Source organism: Anas platyrhynchos, chromosome 9 (assembly GCF_047663525.1).
Source record: "Anas platyrhynchos isolate ZD024472 breed Pekin duck chromosome 9, IASCAAS_PekinDuck_T2T, whole genome shotgun sequence".
NCBI classification, from domain to species: domain Eukaryota; kingdom Metazoa; phylum Chordata; class Aves; order Anseriformes; family Anatidae; genus Anas; species Anas platyrhynchos.
The window spans coordinates 13,839,701-13,866,321 of NC_092595.1; the positions used below are offsets into that span (position 1 = coordinate 13,839,701).

General features: G+C 51.5%; 2 protein-coding genes and 1 long non-coding RNA gene across 8 annotated transcripts in view; 2 read left to right on the forward strand and 1 right to left on the reverse strand.

Moving 5' to 3' along the window:
* Window positions 1-21,465, forward strand: part of GPC1 (glypican 1) — a 287,237-nt gene extending 265,772 nt beyond the window's left edge. For all 3 annotated transcript variants that reach the window (XM_072042424.1, XM_027464057.3, XM_072042425.1), the window contains 6 exons: window positions 9,821-9,986; window positions 13,363-13,493; window positions 15,395-15,514; window positions 16,064-16,197; window positions 17,032-17,207; window positions 17,754-21,465. In XM_072042424.1, coding sequence (XP_071898525.1) covers window positions 9,821-9,986; window positions 13,363-13,493; window positions 15,395-15,514; window positions 16,064-16,197; window positions 17,032-17,207; window positions 17,754-17,971 — 945 coding nt within the window. In that variant the 3' untranslated portion in view covers window positions 17,972-21,465. The remainder of the gene's footprint in view (window positions 1-9,820; window positions 9,987-13,362; window positions 13,494-15,394; window positions 15,515-16,063; window positions 16,198-17,031; window positions 17,208-17,753) is intronic.
* Window positions 6,506-23,344, reverse strand: LOC140003183 (uncharacterized). Its single transcript, XR_011811336.1, has 3 exons — window positions 23,206-23,344; window positions 7,652-7,694; window positions 6,506-6,644 (listed from the first exon to the last, which is right to left on the reverse strand). It is a non-coding gene; the product is annotated as an uncharacterized lncRNA (long non-coding RNA).
* LOC106015357 (coiled-coil domain-containing protein 81) lies at window positions 23,288-26,450 on the forward strand. 4 transcript variants are annotated; one of them, XM_072042430.1, is made up of 9 exons: window positions 23,509-23,579; window positions 23,705-23,766; window positions 24,049-24,247; window positions 24,619-24,643; window positions 24,737-24,875; window positions 25,226-25,311; window positions 25,671-25,786; window positions 25,870-26,033; window positions 26,172-26,450. In XM_072042430.1, exons 1-9 carry the CDS (start codon window positions 23,510-23,512, stop codon window positions 26,241-26,243), a joined length of 933 nt encoding a protein of 310 aa, XP_071898531.1. In that variant the 5' UTR covers window position 23,509; the 3' UTR covers window positions 26,244-26,450. The 4 variants fall into 4 exon arrangements, with proteins under 4 accessions (XP_071898530.1, XP_071898529.1, XP_071898531.1 ...); XM_072042428.1 differs by having other exon boundaries at window positions 23,506-23,579; window positions 24,094-24,247; window positions 24,619-24,875; XM_072042427.1 differs by having other exon boundaries at window positions 24,619-24,875.
* The last annotated feature ends 171 nt before the right edge of the window (window positions 26,451-26,621 follow it).

The window sequence follows — 26,621 nt, forward strand, 5'->3', positions numbered from 1 at the left end:
GACCCAGCAGCAAGTCATAGGATGGGAAACACCACGAGCAGCCTTGGCGGATCTGGCTGTGTTCAAGAAGAGGAGGACTGAAATCCCTGTGGCTGGGAAGCCTGTTGTGGTACTTCATATGCCTCTGCCTGCGAACAACATCTTGCACTGCAGGCTGAAATAAGCTGCTACACTTCGGGGACTGGTTCTGTACTCAGTCCTCCTGCCCAGACCTCTGCCTTTCCCCACTGCAGTCAGGGCTGCCTCTGAGGAAGCCTCCCATGTCCTTGGAGAGCCCTCCTCCCCGGGTGGTTGGTAGCTGGGATTGTGTGGCTTAAAATGTTTCAGATATAAGTCCCAGTCAGTCAGATTCCTCTGCAAACCCAGAAGCCTAATGTCCCTTTCCCAGAACGATTTCACAGGTGTTTTTCAGGTGGTGCTTTCCAGTATTTCTATCCTGTGTTATATTTAAATCACAAACCTTCAGAGATAAAAGCCTGTAGGTGTTCCGGATATAATAGAAATAGTGCAGGCAAACAGGTACGTATCTGGTGGTTAAAATCAATTGAATAAGGTTTTCAAAGGATTGAAAATTGTACCAGCTGGAAATCACTGCGTCAGGTGGAAGGAGAAGGGAGTGTGTTGAACAGGCAGCAGTGGCTTGCAGTATTTTTCTCCAGAGGAAGAGGAGCGTGACAGCCAGCCATCTAAACTCATCAGTCTTCCATTCATTTTAGTGTCTGGACAAAGGGGAGCACTGGGCAGGAACCCCAAGGCTTGCATCCTCCTGGGTGGCTGCAGGTCCTGTCCTCTGCTCTGGTTTCCCCGTGAACCGTGCTGCCTGCTGGGGCTGGGAGTCATTGCTGCTCGCAGGAGGTGCTGTGATGCTGGCTGCAGCGGGGCTGGGACTGACTGACTGATGAGCTGCCTCCGTTTGGGTTGTGCTAGCTTTCTTTTCTTTTTTGAGTTTGCAAAATGGCCATTTGGCTGCTGGGCTGGCCTCGCTTCTGTCCTGAGCTGGGAGGAAGCCAGGCAGTCTGTCTGTCCTCAGGCTCAGCACCAGCTCTGGTCCACTGGAGTGCGAAGGGCACAGCTTTGGCACCAGTCTTTATCTTCCACGTCCCTCACCCTGTGCTGAGCTGATTGCAGCGAGGAAAAGCGGGAGGGTCACTACCTGCAGGGTCATCTCTGCCATCTCTGCTGTTTGCTTTGGGATCCCTGAAAGAGGTTTTGGAAGCACGGTTGATGCATCTTGAGTGATGGACTTGGTGAAGCTCAGAACTCACCGTGCTCCATGGACTGATTGGCGTGCATTTGTGTAAGGGAGATAATGACTGAAGTGATTATACAATTCATTAGACTTCGAAAGAATCATATTTGTCAGCCCTGCAGCTGTTCCTTACAGAGTTTTATTCTAAAAGATGGGAAACCTTGGTTCATTTAACACACACCGAGGTGCTAATTATATCAGGACTGGCACAAATATGCTCAAGGCAGCTGCTGACCATGTGAAGGAGGGAGCCGGGGCTGCTCCTGCACAGGTGAGCTGGGTGCTTACAGCCCTGTGCACACAGCAGCCGGGCCCCAGTTTCCAGCTTGCACACCTGGAAACAGAACCCACAGCACCCCCCTGCTTGTTTTGATCACAGTGCTTGAGAGCCTTTCCTTGGAAAGACTGAAAATGAAATGCTTCCCAGCACGTAGGTGCCACGATGCAGACAGCCCCCGTCACGGAGCCAGGCGGCCGCAGACCCGTCCTCCAGGTGCCCTTCGTGGAACAGAAGCGAGGGCCGTGGTTGCGCAGCGTGCTGCTGGGCTCTGCTGCTGGCACGCCTGGCAGCACCTGCGCCCCTGCTCGCCGTTTCTTTGTAGCTGCGGTTTTTCATGCTGACAACCTTATCCCAGCAGTACAATTCAGGCTGAGGGGTTTGCAGTAATTCGAGTGGCTCTGAACAGCCTTCCCAGTGCACACAGCCAGATCTGTGAGTTGAAGAGCTGACCTGATTTCTCTGAAATATTACTCCAGAATGTGTGTTTTTTTTGTAGCTGGCAATAAAAAACTTCCCTTACTTCCACAGGTTGCCTTTAAAATACCCCTCAGGAAGGCAGGCAAGGGTGCCACACACTCAGCTGCCCATGGAGCCGCCTGCCTTCAGCCCCTGAGGCCTCCTCCAAGGGACGGGGAGCAGAGCCCGCTCTGATCCCAGCCCCATGTCAGGAGCTGGTCTCGTGGTTTGTAAAACTACAGGTCGCTGGGTGAGTTTTAAAAACATGCAGTGAACAAGAACAGCGGTAAACCGTAGTCTTGCTGTGGAGGCATCCGGCTCTAGGTGCGTTCTCACACTGGCTGTCAGGACATGCACCTGCCTCAGGTTTAGAAAGCTGCCTCTAAGCTGCTGGCTTTAAAGTGTCAGTAGGTTTGGGAACCCAAGCTGCCCGATGTTGCTGGGTTCAGTTGGTGTTTCTGGAGGTTAAAATGGCCATTCAGACAGTCAGATATTCTACCTGGAAAAATACACCTGTGAGTTAGCGCAGGCACTTTTTGTCATATATTTGACATTTCTGGAGGTATTTTGTATTCTCCTCAACCATCCCCACATCGTGTCAGAACAGCCTGGTGCTGCAGGTCCACGTGCCTGTGTGTACCTTGCAGCTGTGCTGCTCCTGGGCGGAGAGGGCTGGGAAGGGACACGACAGGCTGGGACCTGATCCCACACGGTGAGCACCAACAGCACCCCACTCCGCAGGGAGCTCCCTGGGGCAAAATGTTTCAAGGGGAGAGGGCCAAGAGAGCTACACCTCCGCCAGAGGCATTACGGACTGGCTTGGTCTTCTTCCATCAGTCAACCTGCCTGCACCCACTGTATTTCTCACCCGGGCCTCTCTTCATCCTCAGATCTCTCCCCCCTACCTGACCCTGGCTCCTTGGGAAGCAAGGCACAGATGGCTCCCAGCAGCCTGGGGCTGAACATGCAACGGGAGAGGGGGGTAGGAAAATAGCAGCAAGAGCTGCACTTCATTTATTGGTGTTAAATGCCTTTCAGATGTACTTAAAGGCCCTCAAAGGCCAAGGAGTCCCATCACATTGCAGCTCAGCTGCAGGTTCTCATTTGCTTCTAAGCCAGACTTCAAAAGGAGAAAGGATTTGGGTGGGGATTTTTGTTTTTGTTTTGCTTTTTTTTTCTTTCCCTCGATTGAAGCCAACATTTCAAAAGCATCTGCAGCTTGGCCACAGGTGCTGGGTGCTGAAGGAGCTGCCTACCTCCTCACGGGCACACAAGGAGCTTTACCAGGGGCTGCAGGAGCAGCAGAGCTGGGCTCGCCCCTTGCAGCTGGCCAGAGCCAGGCCTGCTCTGCTCGTGCTGGGGGTAGCAGTGTGACTCTGTCGCTGCTGAAGTGTCCTTCCAGGTGCATGCAGCTTCCTTCAGCCTTTCTCCAGAACTCAGAAAGCTGGGGAGTGGGAGGGAGGATCAGTGCTCGATCCAAAGACCCCTAAAACCCCTGGATGTGATGATACAGAGCTTGTCCCGGCACCAGCACCTCGTTGTCACTGGTGCCCGGGGCCATCTGCTCTGCATCCCAAACTTAGTTCTTCGGTCTTTCTAGTTCTTAGTTCTTTGGACCTTCACAGAAAAGAATTGGCTTGAATAAAGAAATGTGTTTTGGATTGAAGGTGTAGCAGCTTTTAGCTAAAAAAGAAAGACATGGTAATGCATTAATATTTAAGGCTTCTATCACTACTTTCACAGGCCCTTCTGTGAGGGTGTTACCCTCAAATATTTTCCAAGCCATAGGCATTAAGGTAACAGCAGAAAACATGGGTTTTCTTTGCATCTCTCTGTTCTTCTCTGTGACCTGTCCTATGAGGCTCCAGTTACTAAGGGTGAAAAAAGCCTTCCACTGTGATAGTTTTAGAGCAGTCCAGTTCCGTGCCAGGAGGAATTGCGCCGTGCTTTCACACCCCATGTGGCTTGCACCAAACCTTACACTGAGATATCTACAAACCAGGGGATGTTGTTTGGAAAATGAACAGATAACCTGGGTGGGTGATTCACTGGGAAAAGAACAGATGATGGTGGGGTTCCAAGAGGAGTATCCCGTGGCTCTGTAAAACATGCTTTTAGTATGTATGAGCATGTGTATTTGTGCAAAGATGGGGGACTTGGACTGAACATGAAAAACACAAGTTTGAGACATTCTTTAAAGGCTCAGAGGAAGGATAAGAAGGCTTTTTCCTATGCTCTGGAAAAATCTAGCCATTGCAGCCAGAGTGCTTCCCAGTTGTGCATCCCATGGAGACCAAGGCCTTGGCAGATCCAAGAGCTGTCTGCATTCAGGTGTTTTCGGTGCCTCCAGTGTTGATGCAGGAGAGCCTCACGTGGTTGAGCTCTTTCTCCCATTCTACAAGTAGTTTCGCCTCACCTGCGTCTTCCCTTCAGAAAGTTTATCCTGAATACATGTTTTAGATAATAGTAAGGACAGCTCAGTTCTCCTTAAGCATGTCTCAGTGCCAGGAGACAGAGTAGGTGACTGCTCGTCCCTCAGCTCCCTGCATTTCTGTGATTCTCTGCCTTGGAAGCATATTAGTAAACTACCTGGCAGGGGCCTTTTTGGTCAGGAGCCTTCCAGGCTGAATGTTTTCTAAATTGTCTGTTGTGGTTGCAGGGAACCCAGCCTGGGACTAATCCCCCAGCCTATCCTCTCAACAAATTGCTTGCAAAAGTCATTAATTTTGCTGTAATTGATTTAAACATTGCTCAGGAGGAGGAAAAATGAGGGAAACAAATGCCACTTTGAATGCTGAGGACGACGCGTTCTCAATTTTCTGTCGTATTATCTCCACATGTGCTCATTCCCTGCTGGCTCTTCCGCAAGCGCCGGTGCCGAACAGTCGCGCGGTGAGTCCCAGCTCAGCGGCTGCGCCGTTTGGTGGTGCCACGAGCCGTGCAAACCCGCGAGCTCCCCTCCCACCCCAGACATGATACGAGGGATTCTGCGGAGATTTTGTGCTCTGGTGAAGTGCTTGCCTCTGGCAATTCACATCTGCTCGGGTGGCTCCATCTACCACGCATGGGCACATCAGGCTTTGGAAAGTAGCCATGGAAAAGCACAGAGCTGGGCTCTCAATGCGAGCCGCAGTCACAGGATAATACCTGATGACAAGCTCCTTGAAATGTCAGTGCCGATGGTGAAACGGTGCTTTTTATGAAGCAGCCACCTGTTCCCGTCGCATTAGCTCATTGCTACTCAAATCAACTACTGTATCCCCAGCTGTAAAGTAGCTTTAATTAAAATGAGTCATTGCTCAATACCAAGTTGTCCCCCATTTTGGGTATTTCTTAGAAATTATATTATTTTTCCTTATCACTTCATCACTGGGCTTAGGCTTTCAGGAACTGCACCCACTGATGTCACTGGGATCAGAATACAGTACACAGATTTTAACTGAGCAATGACATAGGAAAAATGTATTTTTAAGTTGGGCTTAGCTTTGTTTGGCATATTTATTTATATCTCTGACAACTGAATGAGGAGTGCCCTGGCTCCAAGCCATCTCTCTCAGTAATGTTCTTTTTTCAGGTCCTTGGTAAATGGCTTCTCAAATGTATTGTGCATTTCTTCCTGACATCTTTATGCAGTTTCTAGGTCACTGACCTAAGACGGGACTATAGGTGCCACTGAAGCTAAAGGAGAGCCATGTCAGCATGGAGAAGGAAGGTTGTTACTGAAACCCTGTAGTTGGAAATCATGTCTGTGTAAGATGAGCTCTAATACGTGTATATCAGGATGTGCAGCATGTTTAGTAAACGCACTGTCATGAATCAGAAGATGCAGGAGGTGGGATCCTGGCTGCCTGGGGCCAGCTGGGTGGACTGCCTTAAGCTGCTGTGGGTGGGCCTGGTTTCTGTGGAGGTGAACAGTTTGAGTAATGGCACCACAAAGATGTAAGACGTTGGGCCTCTCAGCTGATTCTTGGTAGGAGTAGGTGGTCAACTTACACTTGCATTTTGTTTGCAGGCATCATGTGTTTTAGCCAATTTATAAGCAGGTCTTTTAATTAGGGCTTCCCACCAGGAAACTTAAGGAAAACATCCACCACTGACCCCGAAGAGTCCCTCTTTGATTCTTCTCTGATTCTAAGTTACACGGAGCAGCATCCTCTGCAGCTCCGTGCTGTGGCCAGGCAGGGAGCAGAGCCGTGCAAGCCCTTCTGCCAGCTGTGAGATGAGGGAGGGATGTCAGGGCTGGGCTTGCACCAAGGTGGCATTGCTGGTTTTCCTGCCTGACTTGTCAGCTGCTATTAGGGAAAGTTTGAGTCCTGACGACTTGGTGTTTCCCAAAGCGCCCTAATGAAAGCCCCCTTATAGTGACAGCGGCCCTGGTGGGAGCTCAGTCAGGCACCCCCAGAAGTCACAGGCTGGGCCAGACCGATAGTACTCAGAGAAAGCAATTGCTGTCATGTCCTGTCATCACGCTGTGCCAGATCATTAACGATGAACACACGATGTTAGCTTTCACTTCATCTGCAAGAGTTCGCACGCTGCTGCTTCCAGGCCACCTGTGCTGCACAAAGGACGTCGCTGATTGATCCATCAGTTATTGCGGGGCAGGTTGTTAGCTGCTGAGCAGGGGGGTGGTCAGAATGTTTTAGGGCCTTTTGAAGGCTGTAGGAAAAAAACAGAACAAGGGAGTGTCTTAGAGTATGAGGGTGTTGGTGGGTGGGGTCCTTTATTTTGGATTTTTTCCTCCTGTTGTGTTGGCTCCTTTGTCTGTGCTGCTCTGTAGCAGTTGCAGGGAAAGGTGAACGGGCTCTTGGTTAGGGCAAAGGGGCAAGACCAGAGAAGCCCTTTGGGCATGCTACACCAAGGGGCTTTCCATTCCAGCTCTCCAAGAGCACATCAGCTGAACTAGCAACGCTTTGGTAGCAGTGGCCAAGGGAAATTAATACCCACCCTTCCCTGGAAGGTCTCTATCAGGGCAGCTGTACTTGTGTGTGTTGTGGGTGAGGTGCTACCTGAAAAAAAAATGGGAGTTTGCTTCAACAGGGACTAAAGAGCTGTGCAGGGCTCTATTCCAAAACATGCTCCAAGACCCACAGAGGGACGGTGCAGGGTCAGTGCCAGGAGGAGCTCTGGGAGCCCCATCCCCTCCCTCTCCTCTGCTCTGTGTGGAGCAAAAGTCCATGGGCTGGGCTGTGGGGAATGATGCGGAGCTGAGCTCCAGCCAAGTGAAACATGCTGGAAATGCTCGCTGAAATTCCTCCTTGTGCCCTCTCTCATCCCTTTGTTTTCAGTTCACCTCTGCAGTCCGCCTATGAAAAAGGAGAGCTGCTGCAAGCATAGGTGGCTTGAGTAATTCTTTGGAGAAAGGGCATGGAGCCTGGCCTCTTCCACCTGCAAAAATTGACACTTATTGTTTCTGCCACGAGGTTAAGTTGAACACTTGGCCCCTGCCAGGTTCAGCAGAGCAGCAGTTGTGCCGACATGTGGCCTGTTCGGCCCAGGGGAAAAGGCTGCAGGGATGGAGCCACCTCAACCACGCCCAGAGCAGTGTGGCCCTCCCCTGTCCTCAAGGAGGCAAAGCCACTTTGGCACAGTGACAGGCAGGCCCTTCGGATAATGGCAGGGCTCGGGTGACCCTGGTTAATTACTGGGCCTCCCATGGCACTCACCAGTGGACGAGGTAGCACTGCCCTCCAGTTGCAAAGGTCCTCTCTGTTTTGTTGGGAAAAAATAAATAATAAATAAATAAAATAAATAAATAAATAGATAAATGAATAAAAGAGTAAATCCTGCAAGCAGAAATGCCAGTGAAAAGCCTGCTGGGTGCACTGCACACTTCGTTTCGGTACAGCCTCACTGCATTCATGTGAGCAGCACCAGTACAGCTGCTGGGTTTACACAGGGCTTTAAAGCCAAGCGTGATGTAGATGCTTTTCTGAGCCAAGATCTGTCACTTGTCTCTCTCTAGGTCCTCCATGGGATGTGGCCAGGCACTGAGTAGCTTTGTTTTCTAAATATTGGTGGCTTTCCTCTCCACTGCTGGACAGCCAGCCTTCACCTGCCCAGAGGGGAATCCTGGGCGGGCAGCGGGCAACCCCACTGTCCTGCTTCCAAGCCCAAGTGGGTCAGCCTCCTGCACATCACATCCTCCTGCGGAAGGAGAGCTTGCAGCTCCTTTCCTAGCTGCACCTCCTGCTTTATATGTAAACATTCTGCTTTCGGAAGGTCTTCACCAGTGAGTGTGTTAGCAGTCAGTGCGTTCATACCTGCTGCCTTTTTGGGTACTGTTCAGTCATGGCTATTTACACCCTGAGCCAAGAACAGCCCTGAGACTTGTTCTGTTCTCCTGTCCCTCTGCCCGGCTGTCCCCGCGCAGCTCGGGGCCTTGGTGCTGCCTCCTCGCTCAGTGCTGGCTGCGATGCATGCGGCCCTGCTGGCTTCTGTGGGACGAAGCCTCCATCTCCTGGCAGCACGGCCGCACCGCAGCCACCGCCAGCTGCCGGTGGGAACTGGCCCAGAAACGCAGCAGAAAGCGCTCCCGGAAAGCAGAGCACGGCCTAGGCTCGCTTGGTGTTTCCGTCAGGCCGCGCAGGAGGGGTGCTGTGTTCAGCACAAAGCGTCTCAGGGTGCGTGCTGGTGGTGAAGTGTTCCGAGTGTGGGTTCTCTCTGCGAGACCCAGAAAGTCTTATCCTGGTCCTAAAATGTCCCCACGAGGCTCTCTTAGTGCATTCCTGCCAGACAAAAGCCCAGCACCACGCCACCTCTCTCGTCCGAGGCTGGCTGGAGGTGAGGTGCTGCACCGCAGGCAGCTGAGGGGAGGGGGAACTCTGCAGGGGTTTCTCTGTCAGCCTAGGAACTGGATTTTTCTTCCCAGAATTTCTTCTTCCAGAAGCTTGACAGGCTGTGTTTGAGTATCTGTCACAATTAGTGAGGAAGTCAGGGGCTGTTTCCAGCCCTGCAGCAGCAGCCACCCCCAGAGTTACCCCTGAAGAGCATCGGCTGCACGTGCAGGCTCTACAAGCTGCTCACACCGTGCGTCTGGCTCACTTCACCGGCTCCTGCAGCTCCTCAGATGCTTCCAGAGAGCAATCTCTCTCCAGTGTCGAGTGCTCTCAACAGCAGGCAGTTCCAAAATTCCCCATGGTTTTGCAATTGTTCAAATCTTTCTCCAACACCATCCTCCTTACCAAAGGTGCCAGCTGAGAACTTTTCACGTCCTGGCCCCTGCTGTGCTTCCCCCAGCAGCCCGGAGCTGCGGTTTGTGGTGGGTCACCTGCACCTGCAGCAGCATCCATCCTGCAGGGAGGGCACGGCTCGTGCCGGGCATGTGGCAGGGTCACACGGCCAGAGCCTGTGGTCACGACGCCAGGAGGGATGGGCTCAGTTAGCACAAGCCTGACCTCGCCACCACAATGCTCAGCCTTTAAACGTGGTGTGATGGCATGCTGGGGCCGAGTGCTGCCGAGCCCTGTGTCCCTCAGCCATGGTGATGACGCTGAAGGGGCTCTTTGGTTTCAGGCTTGTGCTTGTTCCCTTTTTGTCTGCTGGGGGGCAAGCCTGGCCTGGAAGGGGGTTGGTGCCTAATTGACAGTTTTTTCCTGGTACGGTGAAGAATGATGGTTCCCACTTACAGTTTTTCCCTGTTTTTCCCCAACAGGACTCTGAGGTCCTATCCCTCCAGTGAGGGGTGACACCGAGGGAGGGTGGGGGGAAGAAGAGGTGGTGAGAGGGGACTCAGCCTTCCCAGGCCACACACATGGGAAGCCACGCTGCCTTTTGGAGCAGCACCTTCCCCCCCTCGCCTGCCGGTGTTTCTGACTGTGATTCGTCTCCCCCAGGTATCCCTCAGCCACGAGTGCACCCGCGCCATCATGAAGCTGATGTACTGCCCGCACTGCCGGGGCATGTCCAGCGTGAAGCCGTGCAACAACTACTGCCTGAACGTCGTGAAGGGCTGCCTGGCCAACCAGGCGGACCTCAACACCGAGTGGAAGTACCTGATGGGTAAGAAGGCCTTAGCCACAGCACAGCCACCTCTGGTGGCACCTTTTGAACTCTCTGAGGTAGCGTTTGCCAAGAAAAGAAAGGGCCATTGGAAGCACTCAAGGAGGCTTTTACACTTCTGTTTCTCTGCCCATGATCCAAAGTCTAGAAGCTATTGCAGGACATTTTGCTGGACTTTAAGACCGTCAGAAAGTGACATTGGTATGGCTACCAAAGGGCTCAGGCAGTTTCATCTTCTCTTTGTTAGGGGTTGCCTACAGGCAGCATTCAACTAATTTGTCCTTCCCTCCCAAATTGTGAGGCTCAGGGACACGTCCTGCTGCCACACTGTCCGAGCTGCCTCCTCATCCATACAAGACCATTTGTGAGAGCACATGGGAAGCTCTGGGCAGCCCTCTCTGGGAGGTCGTCTGGAAACGTGAAGCCATAAACTTTTTCCATGGGTGGAGAGCAAAGGGATCAGAATTACTGCTAAATGGAAAGAGGCCTCTTATGTGCATGGGAAGGAGGGGCTAAGGTCACATGAGGAATGGGAAAATTAGACTTGTATTTTAAATGAGAAAAGAGCTCATTTCTCTTCTGTTTGGTCACACAGCTCGGTGGGTTGTATGTGTATAGAGGTGTCCATTTCATTGAGTTTAAAGGCAGAAATATCACTGTGCTGCTGTGATCTGATCTCCTGTGCAACACAGTTGCAGTGCTCTCACTGCTCCTTGTGTGCCCAGAAAGTTCCCATTTCTCTCCCAGGTTATACATTTTGACCCGGAGTGATCTGAGACCAAGGGAGCCTTGGTGTGACGGTCTGGGCTCACAGGAGGCAGCAGCAGGGCAGATCAGCTTCGGGCTTGGCCTTTCCCCTTTTTGGTGCCCACTGCCAGGCCGTCGGGACGCCAGCTCCACTAGCCAGCTGCAACCCCGTGGGCAGGCTGGGGACTGAGGTGTGGTGGTGCTGACAGGAAGAGTCCCGCTGAAGCTCAAGGAGTGTCACCTGCCTCTCCAGGGACACTGCACGCTAAAGATCAAACTGCTGCAAACAGAGGCCAGGGCGCGTACTCCGGGAGGTGCATTGGCCAGCTGCCTGCCCCCTGCTAGGGGCTAATGAACCAAAGGGCGATGCACTGCAGCTAATTGCTCCTGCTCCCCGTGAGAGCAGCTTGGGAGCCTGCTGTAAAAGAGGGGGAGGAATATTCCCTTCCCCTGGGGCTTTACACCAGGATTTTGATTAAGCTTTGGCCTTTCGGACCAGAGCAAGCCAGTTGTTACCTGTCAGTGCTCTCCTGACAGGGTGACTGCCCATCTCCTGCAAGGTCAAGGTACCGCTCTCGCTGACGGACAGGGAGCCAATTCTGGGCGCGTTTTGCAATTATTGTGGGTTCCTCTTGCCCAGGAGACACCGGTCTTGTCAGGAGCTGATGGCTAGGAGGAAATTGGAACTTCTTACAAATAGCAGCTGTACCTTTCAATGCCATAGTTTGATCAAAGACTGGAGACTGGAGCAAGACATGCAGGCAAAGGTAGAAGCTCACTGACATTGTCCATTCTGCACCATTAGGCCCTTCCACGTAGATGGAGAGGACTTTGTTAACTAGACAGTGTTACTCCTTCAATTTGGCAAATTAGGGCCAGTCAAACTAAAGGAAATCCTTACAGTATGTGGTCAAATGTAATCTATCACTAATTTGAGGATGCAGACTTTGATTTAAATGTCTGTGTTTCAAGCTTAGCACATCTTCAGGCTAAAATTGTCTGAAAAAATACAGTCTTTTTTAAGTACTGAAAGTAAATACATAGTGTTCCCAGTCTGTGCATGTTGTTAAATCCTACATTATGGACCTGAGCACAGGCTGTGAGCTCTGTGGGCATGATCTGGTATCTTCTGTGCATTTGTGCTGTCCTGCCTCTACTACTTGCACAGTCTGGTCGTTCGCTGAGAGCTGTCAGGGTGTGAACATCAGACATGGAATAGCAAAGATAAAATATTTGTGAGGATTGTGCATGCTGTTCCCCTGGCAGCGCTGGGCTCAGGATCAGGCCTTCCTTGTTGGTATAATACTTCCCCTGTGGACCCAGTGCTTCTGCACAACATCACCTAGACCTCATGGAAGGTCACTTGGGGTTTTCTTTGAGTCCTGCTGGCTTGTGCGGGACAGCGACTGGACACTTTCCTAGCAAGTTTGAAGTGCTGTGTTGGGCCCTCTTAGTGGCCCAACACAGGAAATCTGCTGTGCAGCCCAGAGGGAAGCCTCAGTGCTTCAAAGTGTTATCATACGTGGCACCTACACACTGTGGGATGCTGTAGGATGAAGGACATGTTTTACTGGTACGCTCTTGAACTGCTGGGTGTCATTCACCTGGTGATCTCATTGCTCGTGGACAATATCAGCAGAATGGACTCGTGCTGAATAAGCTTTCTGCAGCATCATGCCATCTGCAATGACAGTCTCATGCCAGGCTGATGGGTAAGGTATAAGGATTTAGGACAGAAAACTAATCACTCCTAATGAATGACTTCATTTACATACTGCACAGTTCTCCACCCTAGACCCTGAGAATTGACCCTTTTTGTGCAGAAAAGAAATATCAACATGAAGCTATTACAGGTGATTTTTTTCCATATAGAGAGGCCACAGGAACGTGAAACACTTCCTTTTCTAAATGAGCACAGACCACCCCTGTGCTCTGCAAGATCCCTTGTCCTGCCAGGAAGCTTCTGGTGTCCCCTAGGGGATGCAGACCACACTGGAGCCATCGGAGGTCACAAGTAACTGAATGCCAGGTCCCTAAATCCTGATGAAGCTTATGCATGGTCTGGCCTCCAGGCTACTAAAGCAGACATGGTTGAAAACAGAGGCAGTAGCAGCTTAGCAGTGGCTTTCAGAATTATTTTTTTGACTCACAAAGTTAGACCTGGTTAAGATCCTACTTCAGGTATCTAAAAACAATTTGGGTCCTGTCCTAAGGTCCTCTTTAACTCCTGCTGGACACCTTTGGCACTTTCTGTTGGCTTTGCTGAAGACATGCTATGAGTTAGGAGGGTTAGGTCCAAGTACAGCTCTGCATTACTCTATAGTTCTGCATCAATTTTCCCTTTTTCCTTTCTGCAGCACCCCCAGAAATGTTTGTCACTTTGCATGAGCACAGGCTGGATTTGCCATTTTCAGGAGATGACTGCTGTTCCTCTGCTACTGAGGATGGCTCTACCTGCGTGCTGGGAAGCAGCGAGCCCCTCTGCAATCAGTCCTGTTCCAGAGGAAAAGGAGCATAGGCTTGGGCAGTAGTGAAAATGGAGAGATGGCTTCCAGCAAGCCTGCCACAATGAGCATGAGCTTTAACTTGGTTTGTCTGATGAGAGGATGTCTCTGTCTTATTCCACTAGATTCCCTGGTCGTAGTGGCTGATCGGATTGATGGACCATACAACGTAGACACGGTAATAGGGACTATTCACATGAGGATCTCTGAAGCTATTTCTAACTTGCAAGAAAACAAAGATTCAATCACAGCCAAGGTAAGAGTGTGTGCCTGGGCCTGGCTGAGGATATACCATGTGTAACTGTCAGGACCAAATGTTTTTTGCACTCAGTGTTCAACTGAATTAAAGCAGATGAAGGATGAAAGAGAGAGATAAAATCCCTGCTCTTTTAATGATAGCAAACCACTGTCTTACACAGACAAAAACCTTCTCAGGTATTTCCAAGTGCTGCTCCCTGCTGCAGCCAGCCTCCTTTAGGTACAGACATGCAGGTGGGACTGCATATGCAAGGACTGTGGGAGGCATGGTGCATTTGCTCTCAGATGCATCTGTGTCTGAAGAGCCTTGAAGTATTTTGGCTGAGCTGAGGCAGTTAGAGAAAGTGCACAGTCCTTCTTACGCTAGTGACAGAAGGCAGCTGCTTCAGCCTGCCTTGGGGTGATGTTGTGCAATAGAAACACTAGGCTATCAGGTTGGATCTGTGGGACAGAGCTGCAATCTGGCAGTCCATCTGGAGAATACAAAACAGGCTCTCCTGATGCTCACCTGGCTTTCAAGAAGCATATCATGAAGCTTTCTTCTGTTGGTCTTCTATTTTTAGTATATTTATCCACTTAACCACAATCATTTTGATAGCTGCAGGTGAGAGAAGCTTTGGGAACAAAAACAGCCCTCCAGGGCTTCTGATTTTGCCCAGGCATTCCCCAAATCCTGCAGCTATCCCACAGTTAGGGCAAAGATGCAGATGAAAGGTGTGGGGCAGGCCCTAACTGGATCTTGGAGAAGGGAAGGGCCAAAAATATTGCTTAGCCAAGCAGGAATTCACTGGCACGCATCACAGACTAACAGGAGCATGCCTCTAAGTGATCATTTATGTTTCTTTTCTAACATGAAAGGCCATGTTCTTTCTCTCATTGTTAGGCAAGACTAAGGTTGTCCACATAAAAGCAAGTCCATGATGACATCATCTGCAAATAAAGGTGTTTCCGAGGGACATAAAGTAGATCTCATAAAATCGAAAGGGCGTAAGAATAGTCTAGCCTATTGACCAGAGCAACCAAACGTATTTGATAAACTTCTCAGTAAGATCTGGTGATCAGGGGAATGTGGCAGCCTTTGCTGGTGGCACTGGCAACAGAGCTCTGCAGCTGCAAATTGCTGCAGCTGCAGCTCTGGCTTTGAGTATGGCAAAATGATGATCAGATAAAGAGTATAGTCAGGTGAGCTCAGGACTAGCCCAGGCTTCTACTCTCCTTTGGCTACAAAGGGTGGTAGGGCTGGCATTAGGATGACAGGAAGTTAACAGATAAATCCTCATCATCCTAATTTGGCCTTGAAGCATCCAACCTGACAGATGTGGACACCTCCTCACACAGCGCTCTCCTGGTCTGAGTGGGTATCAGATTGATGAAGTGTGCTCGTCTGTTGCAGGAGTCCTTGGGGTGGTCCCACCTCGGTCTGTATCCAGTTCAGAGCAGCTCGCATGCTCTGCATGCTCTGAGTCTCAAAGTTCACACCACTGGTGTGAGCAACTCCCATGTTGTTCTTCTAAGACTTCCCAGAATTTTATTTGTAAATCATCATAGGAATAGATAAAATTACTGGATGTAATTAAATATCAACATCAGTGACTCATCCAAAAACATGCTAATTTTTGTTGTTTTTCTGAGCATTTTGCCTCACTGCGGTAACTAAAAACAGTTACAGTGTGTTGAGAACAAGTCTTGGCACAAGAGTAACCTGACCAGAAACTAAACCAGAATCTTAGGGATCTTCCAAGTAGGAAAGATAATTATACTTTAATAATAATAATAATAATAATAATAATAATAATAATAATAATAATAATAATAATAATAATAATAAGTACTGTGGGTGCTAATTAATTAAGTAAATAGTTTCAGAGCATGGAGTAGAGAGTTTGGTTTGTTTTTCAGGTTTTCCAAGGCTGTGGAAATCCCAAAATCAGCACAAAAGGCTCCAGCAGTGAGGACAAGAAAAGGCGGGGGAAGGTCGCATTAGAAGCAAAATCCTCTGCAGTAGCACTGGAGATGCTGGTGAGTTTGTCTTCCCCACTGGTGTGTCAGGGTGGCCATGCTTGCAAGCTGCATCCAGCCTGGACTGCTGGACCGCAGGGCCCTGGCTGTGGGGAGAGCAGTCCCTTTGTGTTTCTGGGACCTGAGGCTTTGTTCTTCTGAGAGCACCAAATGCTCTATAGGGGATTTGGGTTCTGTGGGTGATGGGCTGTGTGAGCTGCTATGGTCCCACATTTCAGAGGCTCCTCCGTCATAAACATCAGCATGTCTCACCCTGGCAGACCCCAGCTGGCTGCCACTAAGGCTGCTTCTTGGCATTACCCTCGTGATCCAGAAAATGATCTTCTCCTGGTCAAGTTTGCAGTACCAGAACAGTCCTTGGCATGTAACCATTGGTCCTGGCTGCTTGGGTTGAGGGCTGGTCTGTAGGGGAAAGTTGGTGATACTTCACTGTTGGCATAAAAACAGACTATGTGATGACCATGTGGTAAGATGAAAAAATAGCCAGAATCTTTGTCCTTCTAACAACCATGGGGCGCCCCTGGCCCTGAGCATCCTCTTTCTTTATAGGTTTTAGATGCCAAAGGGAATCTGACAGCTCTCAAGTCGTACTGGGTCACCCTGCCCAGCGTCCTGTGCAGCAAAAGAGTAATGGCCAGCTCAGCGGCGGATGACAAGTGTTGGAATGGGATGACCAAGGGAAGGTATGGAGAGGGTCAGGGTGCCAGGACAGCACTGTTATGGGCTGGGAGACGCAGGGTTTAAGGTTTATTTTGCCATGTGTTGAAGGGTTAAGCATCGAGATGCTTTTGCCAAAAAATGACTGAGTAGTTTTGTACTAATTGAGCAATTTTGCAATACTGCATGCAATTGTAAAACAGAAGGGCTGGATTTGCCTCCCAAACTCTAGGGCAGTTGCTGAGAATTGCATGCAGGTCTTTAACCATGCCTGCTCTGCAATGCTGCCACCTCAGCAGAGGAGGCACCCAGGTGACATCCAGAAGCTGCAGAAACAGCTCTCACCCATGACTGATGGTTAGGAATGGCTGCAAGGGAGGATGGGCAGCTGCTGCACCTCCCCACAGTCCTCATGGAGCAGATCAGCACTGCAGAAGTGAGCAGTGCAGTGCTGTTTGCTGGCCGACTGTTTCCAGTTCACTGAAGCCTCCCTGGGGACCTGTCTGGTCTTCGTGGGGCACAGGGATTCGGTCATCCCAGGTGCCAGTCATTTAACCAGAGCAGGCAGATGGCAGCAGAGCTTGGCCATCCCTAGAGCTGGCTGCATCGTCATGAACACGAGAACCTTCCTGCATGGACTTTACTCTCCATAGCCTTAGTGTGGCCAGATGCAGAGCCCCTCCTGCTCAGCTTGCAGCAGGCACAGGCACTCAGTCTCCTTCCCCTGCCTGAGGCTGTCAGACGCCACTGACTGCAGCTTCTTTGTGCTTCAAAGAGGCTGCGTTATCACCCGTGTCTGTAGTGGGGAGAGCTGAGCTTAGCTGGGCGCAGACATCTAAACCGGTCACCTTCCTCCACAGTTACCTGCCTGAAGTGATGGGGGACGGCTTAGCTAACCAGATTAACAACCCGGAGGTGGAGGTGGACATCACCAAGCCAGACATGACCATTCGCCAGCAAATCATGCAGCTAAAGATCATGACAAACCGTCTGGGCAACGCTAACATCGGGAATGATGTGGATTTCCAAGACGCGAGTGAGTAGCAGAGCAGGACTGGGGCTGAGCAGTCCATCCCAGCAGCCCTCAGCCCTCGTGCACACCTGCAGCAGCGAGGTATCACCATGACCTGGCTTCTGGCTCCGGGCTGCAGAGCCTTGTCTGAGTGCATCCAACTTGCTGCAGGGTGGCCTGGGCTCTCAGCACTGTGCTGTAATGCTCTCCCCAGGCTCAGCCCAGCCTGGCTGATGAGGCCATTGCTCCCATCTGCCCCAAAAGCTCTCTGAAGCTGTCCTCTGTCCCTGCCGTGGCCAGAGTCACCCTTCTGCTGTGTCCTGCCTGAGTCTCTGTGCCCCGCCGCCCCATGATGGGGTGGCACCTTGTCTCTCTGCAGGATGGGCTGTGCTCTTGCCAGCCTTGTTTGGTGGGGTGGGACAAGTCCCCAAGGGATCGCTCCTTTCCACAGGAACAGCTTACACTAACTCTTAGACGTCGCCCAGGCAGGGTGGCGCAGGGGCACAAGGAGAAGGCAGGGCCATCACCAGCAGGAGGGCAGGCTGGGCTCACCCCCTTGTCTCCCCGCAGGTGATGACATGAGCGGCTCTGGCAGTGGTGACAGCTGTCCTGACGACGTCTGTGGCAAAAGACTTTCTAAGAGCCCCAGCACCAGGCAGCCAGAAACGCACGCTATTCCTAAGCAGTCTGGACACGGCATCAGTGGGGCCAGCAGCAGATCTTTGCCTTCTGCCTTCCTCCTCTTCCTTTCAGTGGCTTTCATCGCTGTGCAGCACTTGTGGCGGTAACTCACTAGCACAGCCGGGAAAAAGACTGCATCTGAGGGCTTCACTTTGCCAAAACCAACCAACCAACAAAAGGACATAATTAATTCACCTTGGCAAAAAAAAAAAAAAAAGAAAAAAGAAAAAGAAAAAGAAAAAAAAAAAGAGGGAGGAGAAAAAGGTTTCAGTTGTTTGCTATTTCTGGCAGTGCTCGAGCTATTTTCTTCTTTCTTGGTCTCTTCCCCAGTGCTGGGCCCTTCTTTCCATACCTCATTGTTTGAATTTTGTTATTGCCACAGACTGGCTCTTGGGGCTGAAACAAGCCTTTGCAGAGGGGGCTCTTGGGGAAACCCAGCCAGCCCCTCAGAGGGCAGCTCTTTTGCTGCCCGCAGTGGAATATGCAATTTCCCTGATCTTGTTACCCAGCCGCTGGCCAGAGCACTGCTTTAACACACTGCTGCATAAAGCACGCCGGGGGCTGAGAACATCACCGCTGCGTAACGCGGAGGGTCTGAGGTCACAGCACTGCTCAAGTGCTGCGTTCAGGGACTGTTTCGGGGTTTCCTTCTGTACTTCTGCAGCAGGCAGAGGTGACCCTTCTCTTCCATCTGTGTACGTGGGAGTGTGAGCAGATGCAGTGGGTTGAACTGAAACAGTTTGGCAGTGGCTGTTGGACCCAAAAACGTAGATCTCCCTTTTACTTTGGAAAGGTCACAAATGGGTTTCTTGACTAGAGCTCGTAGCTGACGACATTTTTAAATGCCTACATCTAAGTAAGTGACTGGGACTGAGTGTTAGGGGTTGGGGTTTGGGGTATTTTTTCTTTGCATGCTAGTCGGAAAGCCATTTTTTTTACCCAAGTAATAATGGTCCAATTTCTACTTGCAGTGCAGTACCATAGTAGGTAACAGAGAGATGAAAAAAAATGCACAGTAGGATACTTTACTAGACAGACAGTTGTGCTGCCTCTTCCTCCTCTGGCCCCAGCCATGGATATGAATGCCCTTTTTTTTTTTTTTTTGTGGTAGTAAGAAAGACCAGGGACTTTGTACTAATGAGAGCACTGTGACTGGTTGTGATAGCTCACGCCAGGCGCATGAGGGAGTGACCCCAAGCCTTAGGGCAGAGTAGAGCTGGTGGCAATTAGCCCGTGGCGGTGTCTCTGCCCAGAAGAATGACTCACAGGTAGCACCTGCTGAGGAAATGGGACGCTTTGTTGGAGATACTTTTTCTTTTGGTGTTTGTTCTTGTTGCATTGTTGGGTTTTAAGTGGCGTCCTGCTTTCCCTATCCCTTCCCCACCCCCCCACACACTTGTCCTACCTGCTGCAGGGACTGCATGAGAGGGCAGGTCAGATGCCTGCCCGTGGCCCTGTTACAGCTCAGGGAAGCACCCGGTCACCCTGCTGCTGCCCTGTCCCAGCAGCCTCAGGGTCATCCAGCACCAGGGTGCTCCAGGAGAGATATAAGTATCCTCACGTGTCTGTGGGATTGTCTCTGTTGTAGGGCTGTGTCCTTTGGGTTGTCCAGAAGGCTCGTTTAACTCATGGGTACAGCAGGCATCTGCTGGAGATGTCGGTGTAGCAGATGCCATAGTTACAACACAGGCACCGTGTCTGGATGGGCTTCGTCCTTATGGGGTTGGTTTTATTTCAGATGTCTTTGTTCTGTGAGAGAGAGGGAGGGCAGAGGTGTATCTATCATCTTCTGCGTCCTTCCAAATACAGGAGTGGCTAACTAAAAGTCATAGATTTATCCAGATTTACTTCTGGAAATGTAGCAAGTTCCACATTACTTTTACTGGGCCAAAGAGTTCCTGTCTTTTTTTTTCCCCCTTTTTTTTTTTTAAATTTCTACCCAGTGGTAAAACCAATCCTGCAGAAACTTTAGATGCAAAAGCAAAAGGGGAAGGAGGGCATTAAAACACTGTATCCTTTTCAAAAAGCGGTTGGGTTGGAATGTTAAAAAAATGGCTACTGAGGTCAATGTTTTGCTTTTCATAACAGGAAAGTCCTTGTTGTTTCCATTTCCATGCAGTTAAAGTTTGTTGTCAGCCTCTTACATTACAAAGCTTCTTACAGGCACCAAGGAGCACACCTTAAATGTAAAGCAAAGAATTTACCAATTGTCCTGTTAATATTTTAACAATGTAATAGCCCAAATCATTGGTCCTGTTCCACTAATAAAACCTGACGGTCCAAAGTAACACAGAAGAGCCTGAAGAATACAGTAAGAACCGTTATGTAGAAGAAACCCTTCCTGATGTCTTCCCCTGTTCACTGGGGTTACGCTTACACCTCAGTGGCCCTCCGGGACCGCAGGTCAGGTGCATCGGTCTTCCTTGAGCAGAACTGGGGGTGACAGTGAGCGCCTGCACCCCGAGCTCTGTGCCAGGAGGGTGAGAGGCAGTGCCGGGGGCTCTCGCCCCTTGTTGCCAGGAGGTGCATGATGTTGACATTGACACTTCCTCGCTCCTTGCTCCCAGGTCTGCTTGTGTTACTTTGTGTACCTTTTCACACCGTCTGCTTAACACTGCTGCTTTTTGTTGGTTCCCCATTACTCACTTTCTCTGCTCTTTTCATTGTCACCGAGTGGTTTCCCCGGCCCCTGCAATGACCAGTGGGGCTGGTAGCCAGGGCACAACCCCACCACTGCAGCCTGGGGCTGCGCTCAGCACCAGAGCCAGAAGGGCTGAGTCCACCCAGAGCATTGACTCGGTACGGCTCTGAACCCAGGCTGTGGCTACCTGACTGCAGACAGCTGCTGGTACAGCTCAAGGGAAAATCAGCCCAGGTCCAACAAGCCCCAAGACCTGCACTCGGGCAAGTGCAGAGCCTGTGGCCTTTTAAGTAATTACAAGCGACGTTTCCTGGGCTCCTTCCCATTCAATAACATTGTGACAAACGTCCCCAACCCTGTGGGAATCACTCAGGGGCTCCAGCTTTGGATTTGTTGTTACTGGGGAGCTCTGGGGAGCAGGGGCGGCTGGGGAAGAAACATTTGCTTCTATGTTAGCAAGGTGGTGACTCACGATGGTTCGGGTTGAAAAGGCGTCTGCTTCACAGGAGTGCAGAGGAGGTTGGTGGGCTAGAAAAGGATGTTAACGACGGCTCCTGTCCATGGAAAAGGAAGAACCAGAAATAGCGGATTTCCAAGCGTCTCTGTCTTTCAGCCTGCTCTTTTGTGCCATAATGTGTATGTTTTAACTAAGGGTGAGGGTCTCAAAAGGCTTTGAGAGTGCAGCTACTTATCATTTACAAATGACAAACTGCCTGTTGTTTTCTGGTGGGCTTGGTAGGGGCTAAATTATAGCAAAATATCTAAAGTCCACCTTTGCTTTAAACAGATGCATTTTTATCTGCAGGAGTAAGAATTATTTCACTTATTGGCATAGCTGGACAGTTATCTATTTCTTTCTGTTACCAAGGTACTTGTAACTCTCTTGCACTGTTTATCTAAAGTTAAAATATGTTCTTTGAATCCTTGTATAAATAAAAAGGCTGGAGACTTAAATCTGTATTTACAGGGCAGTTTGATTTCTTCTATGAGTTTGGAGTTTTCTTTATTTTTCCCCTTTAAGGTATGGATAAACTCCAGTTCAGTAGTCCTGAGGAACGAAACCTCGCTTTGAGCCACAACGTTCACCATGGGCTGAAGGAATATGAGGAATGTTGGTTTGCCCTACAAGCAATCTTACATAATCTGGCAAAAACAAGTGCTCAGGTTTTATGGCTGCAAGGGATATGAAAACAAGATGAAGGTAACTTGAGGTCATCAAAGCAAGTATTCCAAACAGCCTCTTTCTCATGCAAAGTCAGAGAAAGTCATGGCATAATTGAATAAGAAATGCCCTTGGTATTTGTTACTGCACAGCGTTGTGCTAGTGCAGCTGTTGGTTAACAAGTTAAGAGTTAACAAGTGAAGCAGAACACGGGCTGTGACACGGATATTTCATCGTCAGCGAGTGCTGGAGACTGAAATGATAAGCAGAAAGGTTTGCGTTTTATCTCTGCACCTTCCACTTCCAGAAGCTGATGAATGTAGGGGTCAAGGCAATATGTCAAAAGCAGCTAATGACGTGTCAGAGTGAAACTTGCTAACTGGAAACTACTAAAAGTATATCTGCCTGGAAGCAAATATCACTTAAATTTAATAAATTGTACGATACCCCTGACTGAGTAGGTATTCCCTTAGCTTACCGTCCTGCTGTTACAGCTATTTAGGTGCCATATGCTCAAATTTTATAAATACAAGCAAGCGTAGAAATATCACAAGTTGTTTGCAGAGCAGTCACCGCCTTTGCCTCCTCTGTGCCTAATTATGACCTTAAATAACAGTGACTTCCAGTCTGTATGGATGAAAACTGTTTTGAAAACCTCTCTGTTGGTTTGTAAATATGCTGAATAACGCATTTGCAAACTAACTGCTAAGAAATTACAAAAGAGGTAGTGCACGATGCAAGCTTCTCCTCTTCCCTGCAGTCACACAGAGAAGGGGAGGCCTCAGTGACCCCAATACCAACCATTGACCTGCGAGGAGGTCACCAAGACGACGGGTCCAGGCTCAACACAGATTATGGCGAGAGGATGAGAGACAGCGAGCACAGCAGGGGCTGTTTGCACCATGCCCCAACCGCAGCAACACCAACACCAGAAACCCCCCAGCAGCCCACAGCAGGAGCTGGGCTGAGGCACCAGGCCTCGAGCGGCCCCATAGGGCTGCAATTCAAGCAGGGTGTTGGGAGGGATAACTCTTCTGGTGTGACAGACCTACACCAGGTCAGCTGCCAGCAGGTACCTGTTGGACATCTGGTAAACATGCACAGCCTCATGCTGAGGCATCACTGCTATCAGAAGCGGTGACATTAGCTGACGCTGATGGGAGAGACCAGTACTGCTGAAGGGTGGGGAACTGGTAAACCAGTCCCACCACAGGCACACCGGGCAAACCCCAGAGCAATCGGCTGGGCTGCTGCCGCCCTTTGGCTCAGTGGAGAGTTCACACCCCACAAATAAAGAGCACAGTTTGGGTAACAAGAGCGGCCGTGATGAGAAAAGAAACCTCAGCAGGAACAAAGCCCATGCCCACAGCCCCACACACCAGTAGGCTGTGCCAAATAGGTTGCTGCTTAGTAGCTCAGCCCTACATTTGAGATTAAGAAGAGCAAAAGCTGGAAAACACCAGCATTTCATCTGTTCTTTACCATAAAGCAGGAGCTGTTTAGCTGTACAAACCAAGGCAATCACAGCTTTCACTTACGGGTGAGCTTTCCCAGGTACCACGATGAAGTTGCCCATCACAAAGCCTGGTGGCAGGCAGAAAGGCTGCAGCAGGAGCTGCTCCCAGCTGCATGCTCCCAGGGTAGAGAGGTGAGAGGGGCACGGTGCCTCCCCGCACCAACAGGGACTGGGCCCTGCCAAGGCAACAAGAGGCCCCTGTTGCATCATGGCCACAGCCCCCACCCCCATGGGGAGGAGCAGGTGGGGGTGGCGGGGTGCTGCCCCCTCCCCGAGGTCCCCTGGGGCCTGGCTGCCCTCTCCGTGGGAAGCACCTCACCAGCGGGATGCAGCCCAGGATGGACTTCTGGGACACCGGCCGGGAGGGCCCCATGGTGCCGCCTTTCACTGCTGTGGGTAAGGGCAGCCACAGCCCCTGCAGCAGCATGGCCGGCACCCACCCTGAGTGCATTGCCCCCGTCAGGGTGAGCTGAAGGGCTGGGAGCTGGCAGAGGGTGACCCGGCCTTCGCTTGCTTCCCAGTGAGAGCTGCCGTCTGGGACACTGTGTCTGGCTACGTCCACCAGCAGCTCCTGCTGCACAAGGTGGGCTCATACCCTTCTCCCCTTCTGCCTGGGGCTCCAAGGGCCTCATGCTTCCCTGGCCAGGAACTGCCATTAATCTGCCCCTCCCCAGAAGACAGGGACCTCCCCTTAGGAGACCCGGCCAAGGGAGAAATTCGGCTTGTACAAAACTGCTGCTGGACGCCCCTTGAAAGCCACAGGCCTGAGGATGCTGCTGGCTCCAGCATGGCTTTCACGGAGACCAAGCAGAGCTGGCAGCTTGTGTCCAGCACTCCAGCAGGGCAGCCTCTGTTTTCCCTCCAGCTCTCCTCACCCTCCTGCCTTGCTGGGTCCGTCTGCTGCTTGCAGGGTGTCCGCATCCCCACCCTTGGGTCCTTCGACACCATCCCTGAGCGACTCCGGGTTCGGGCCAGGGAGCTGACGGTGCAGCGCCCTGTCTTCCGCCTGGCCAGGAACCTCGCTGATGCCCACCAGCTGACGGACGACAAGGCCTATCTGCCAGGTGAGCTGTCTGCCTACAGCCCTGGCTCTTGCCAGCTCATGGAAGCGCACGTTTCCCCACAGCATGGCCAAGGTGACTAAATGGCTCCCATCCCTCTCCCAGGTCGGAGAGTTGCTGATGCTCCTCAAACACAAACTGCTTGCTGTGGAGCAGCTCTCACAACAGGCTCCTTGTGTGCCACAGCTGCAAGATCCAGCAGCCCTGAAAAAACTGCCTGGAGGGAAGCAGGCCCCTGGAACCTGCTACGCTGCTGGCTCCAGACACAGCTCAGCACCGTGGCCTCGGCTGCAAGGCATCCCCGAGAGCCTGGGCGCTGCGGGTGTAGCCTGTGTTACTGCCGCATCCCCAGCCCTCCTGTGTGCTTTTTCCAGGTGACAAACTTCTGGAACCCCTGCGGTACGCTCAGATAGCTGCGGCCACCTTTGTGTCTGCAAAACGAGTGGTGGGGTGCATCCAGGCCACCATGTCCCTCTTCTCCCGCTGCATCAGGAAGGGAAGAAACGTCGCACTTATCCTGAAGGACATCGGCATGCTCCTCATTGAGGGCACACGAGTGCAAATGAAATACTACCATGACTTTCTGGAAATGATGACGGGGAAGGACAAGCTGAAAGAAGCTCTGTTGAGGGTAAGTGTTTCTGTTCTCCACTGCTGCAGCGCACCCTTTGCAATCCCGCTGCCACACGCCTGTTAGCACTGCTCACTCTGGGACTGCTGTGGCCTGGGGAGCCCCCTGGGAACCTGGGCCTTCACCTCAGCAAGGACTGGTCCCTGCAGCAGCATCCCAGCTGCTGCGCTCACAAAAAGCCAGGCAGTTTATGATGCAGCATCAGGGCTGCCTGCTCAGTAGAACAGGCTATTGGGGATGAGCTGCGGGTGTTTCAGAGAGGCAATGTGGTCGTGTAGCAGTGGGAAGCCATCCACCCCGGTCATCTCCCCAGCATCGCAGCTCCTCAGCTCTGCACTCCTCTGTTGCAGGTCCCAGGGATGCTGGACTTGGTGATCCCTCGCACAGCAACTGCGGCGTCCCTGACCTGCTCTGGGCACGTCATCATCTTCCCAGAGTGAGTGCGTGTGCCCCAAGCCCTGTGCTGGGTCTGCCGGGTGGGCACTCAGGGAAAAGCCTTGTGCGAAGATGCTCTCCCCACAACTGCCCTGGCTGCTGTTGCTTCTCACCCCTACATGTGGCTTCACACAGGGCCCATCGGAGAGGGGCTATTGCATGGCACAGCCATTGCCACCGGGCAGAGCTCAGAGGACGTACAGAGGAACTGAGGAAACACTCCTAACTCAGGGCCTGCACTGCTCCTCTGCGGCCGTGCTGTGCTCTGCTGCGGGAAAGGCTGGCCAAAAGGGCTCTGATGAGAGCTGCCAAGGAGCTGTGGTGCCTCAAGTCACACCAGTGTCTTCTCCTCACATCCAGGTTTGAACTGGAGACCGCCCATGGCACACCGCTCAGGGACTACCACAACAAGCTCCTCAATGAATGCAGGCAAAAGAAAGCTGTGCTTTTGCGACCTCCCAGGCAGGACAAGAAGGGTAACGTAGCAGTTAGTGTCTTGCTATAGCGCAGGGAGCCATTTGTTCTCATCTAACGAAGCAAACCCCGGTGCTGGTTGCAGAAAGGCTCCTAAGTGGTGCCGACGCATCGTGCCCCGGGTACACCGGGGAGCAGAGCCTGGAGCCTGGCTCCCTCAGCGGGAAACAACCTCCACCAGAAGAGACTCCGACAGGCCACCAGCACCCAGCCGGGAGCACAGCCCCGGGTAACAGCTCCAGGAGAAAGGTGGGTGGCACTGGGGAGGCCCCAGGGCTCCCCGAGCTTATGACTGCACAGCAAGCAGAACAGCCCTCCCTCCCATCCCCAGGGCAGGCAGTGGCATGGCCACATGTTCCTGACAAATTTTCTGCTCTCCAACACCAGGGACCCAGCCTGAAACGCACCTCCTTGGCCATGAGGGCCTTACTCCAGCCAGGAGAAAGACGACGGGAGTGATGGGGCAGAGCTGCGTGCCTCTGGGCAGGTGAGGCTTGTGCCAAAAGGCAGGTGGGACACCAGGGCTTGTGCCTGCGCGAGAGCCGTTTCCCTCAGTGCTGGAGCTGGCTTCCCTCTGGCACGCCACTTTTGCGATGTGTGCAGGCAATTGTGTGCAGGCCAGCCTCGTGGATCTCCACTGTGAAATAAAAATGCATCTTCATCCCACATGGCTGACTTCTTGCTGGCTTTGCTTTTCATGCTAGTCCAACTCGTCCATGTCCTGCCACTTTGATAGCCCAGGGGCATCTTTGTGCCACCAGCAAGTGCGGGTCAGGGACTCCTGCTGCCTCACAGCCAGGCAGGGAAGCGTTGAAGGAGGTGAGGGGCAGGCATGAC

What these genes read in the sequence shown, in the direction of transcription:
- LOC106015357 (XM_072042427.1), top strand. Translation starts at nt 23,510, where the DNA reads ATGCAGCCCAGGATGGACTTCTGGGACACCGGCCGGGAGGGCCCCATG. An exon ending in GCCGCCTTTCACTGCTGTGG is followed by an intron (nt 23,580 to 23,704) that starts GTAAGGGCAGCC and finishes CTTGCTTCCCAG; the next exon opens with TGAGAGCTGCCGTCTGGGAC. An exon ending in TGAAAGAAGCTCTGTTGAGG is followed by an intron (nt 24,876 to 25,225) that starts GTAAGTGTTTCT and finishes CCTCTGTTGCAG; the next exon opens with GTCCCAGGGATGCTGGACTT.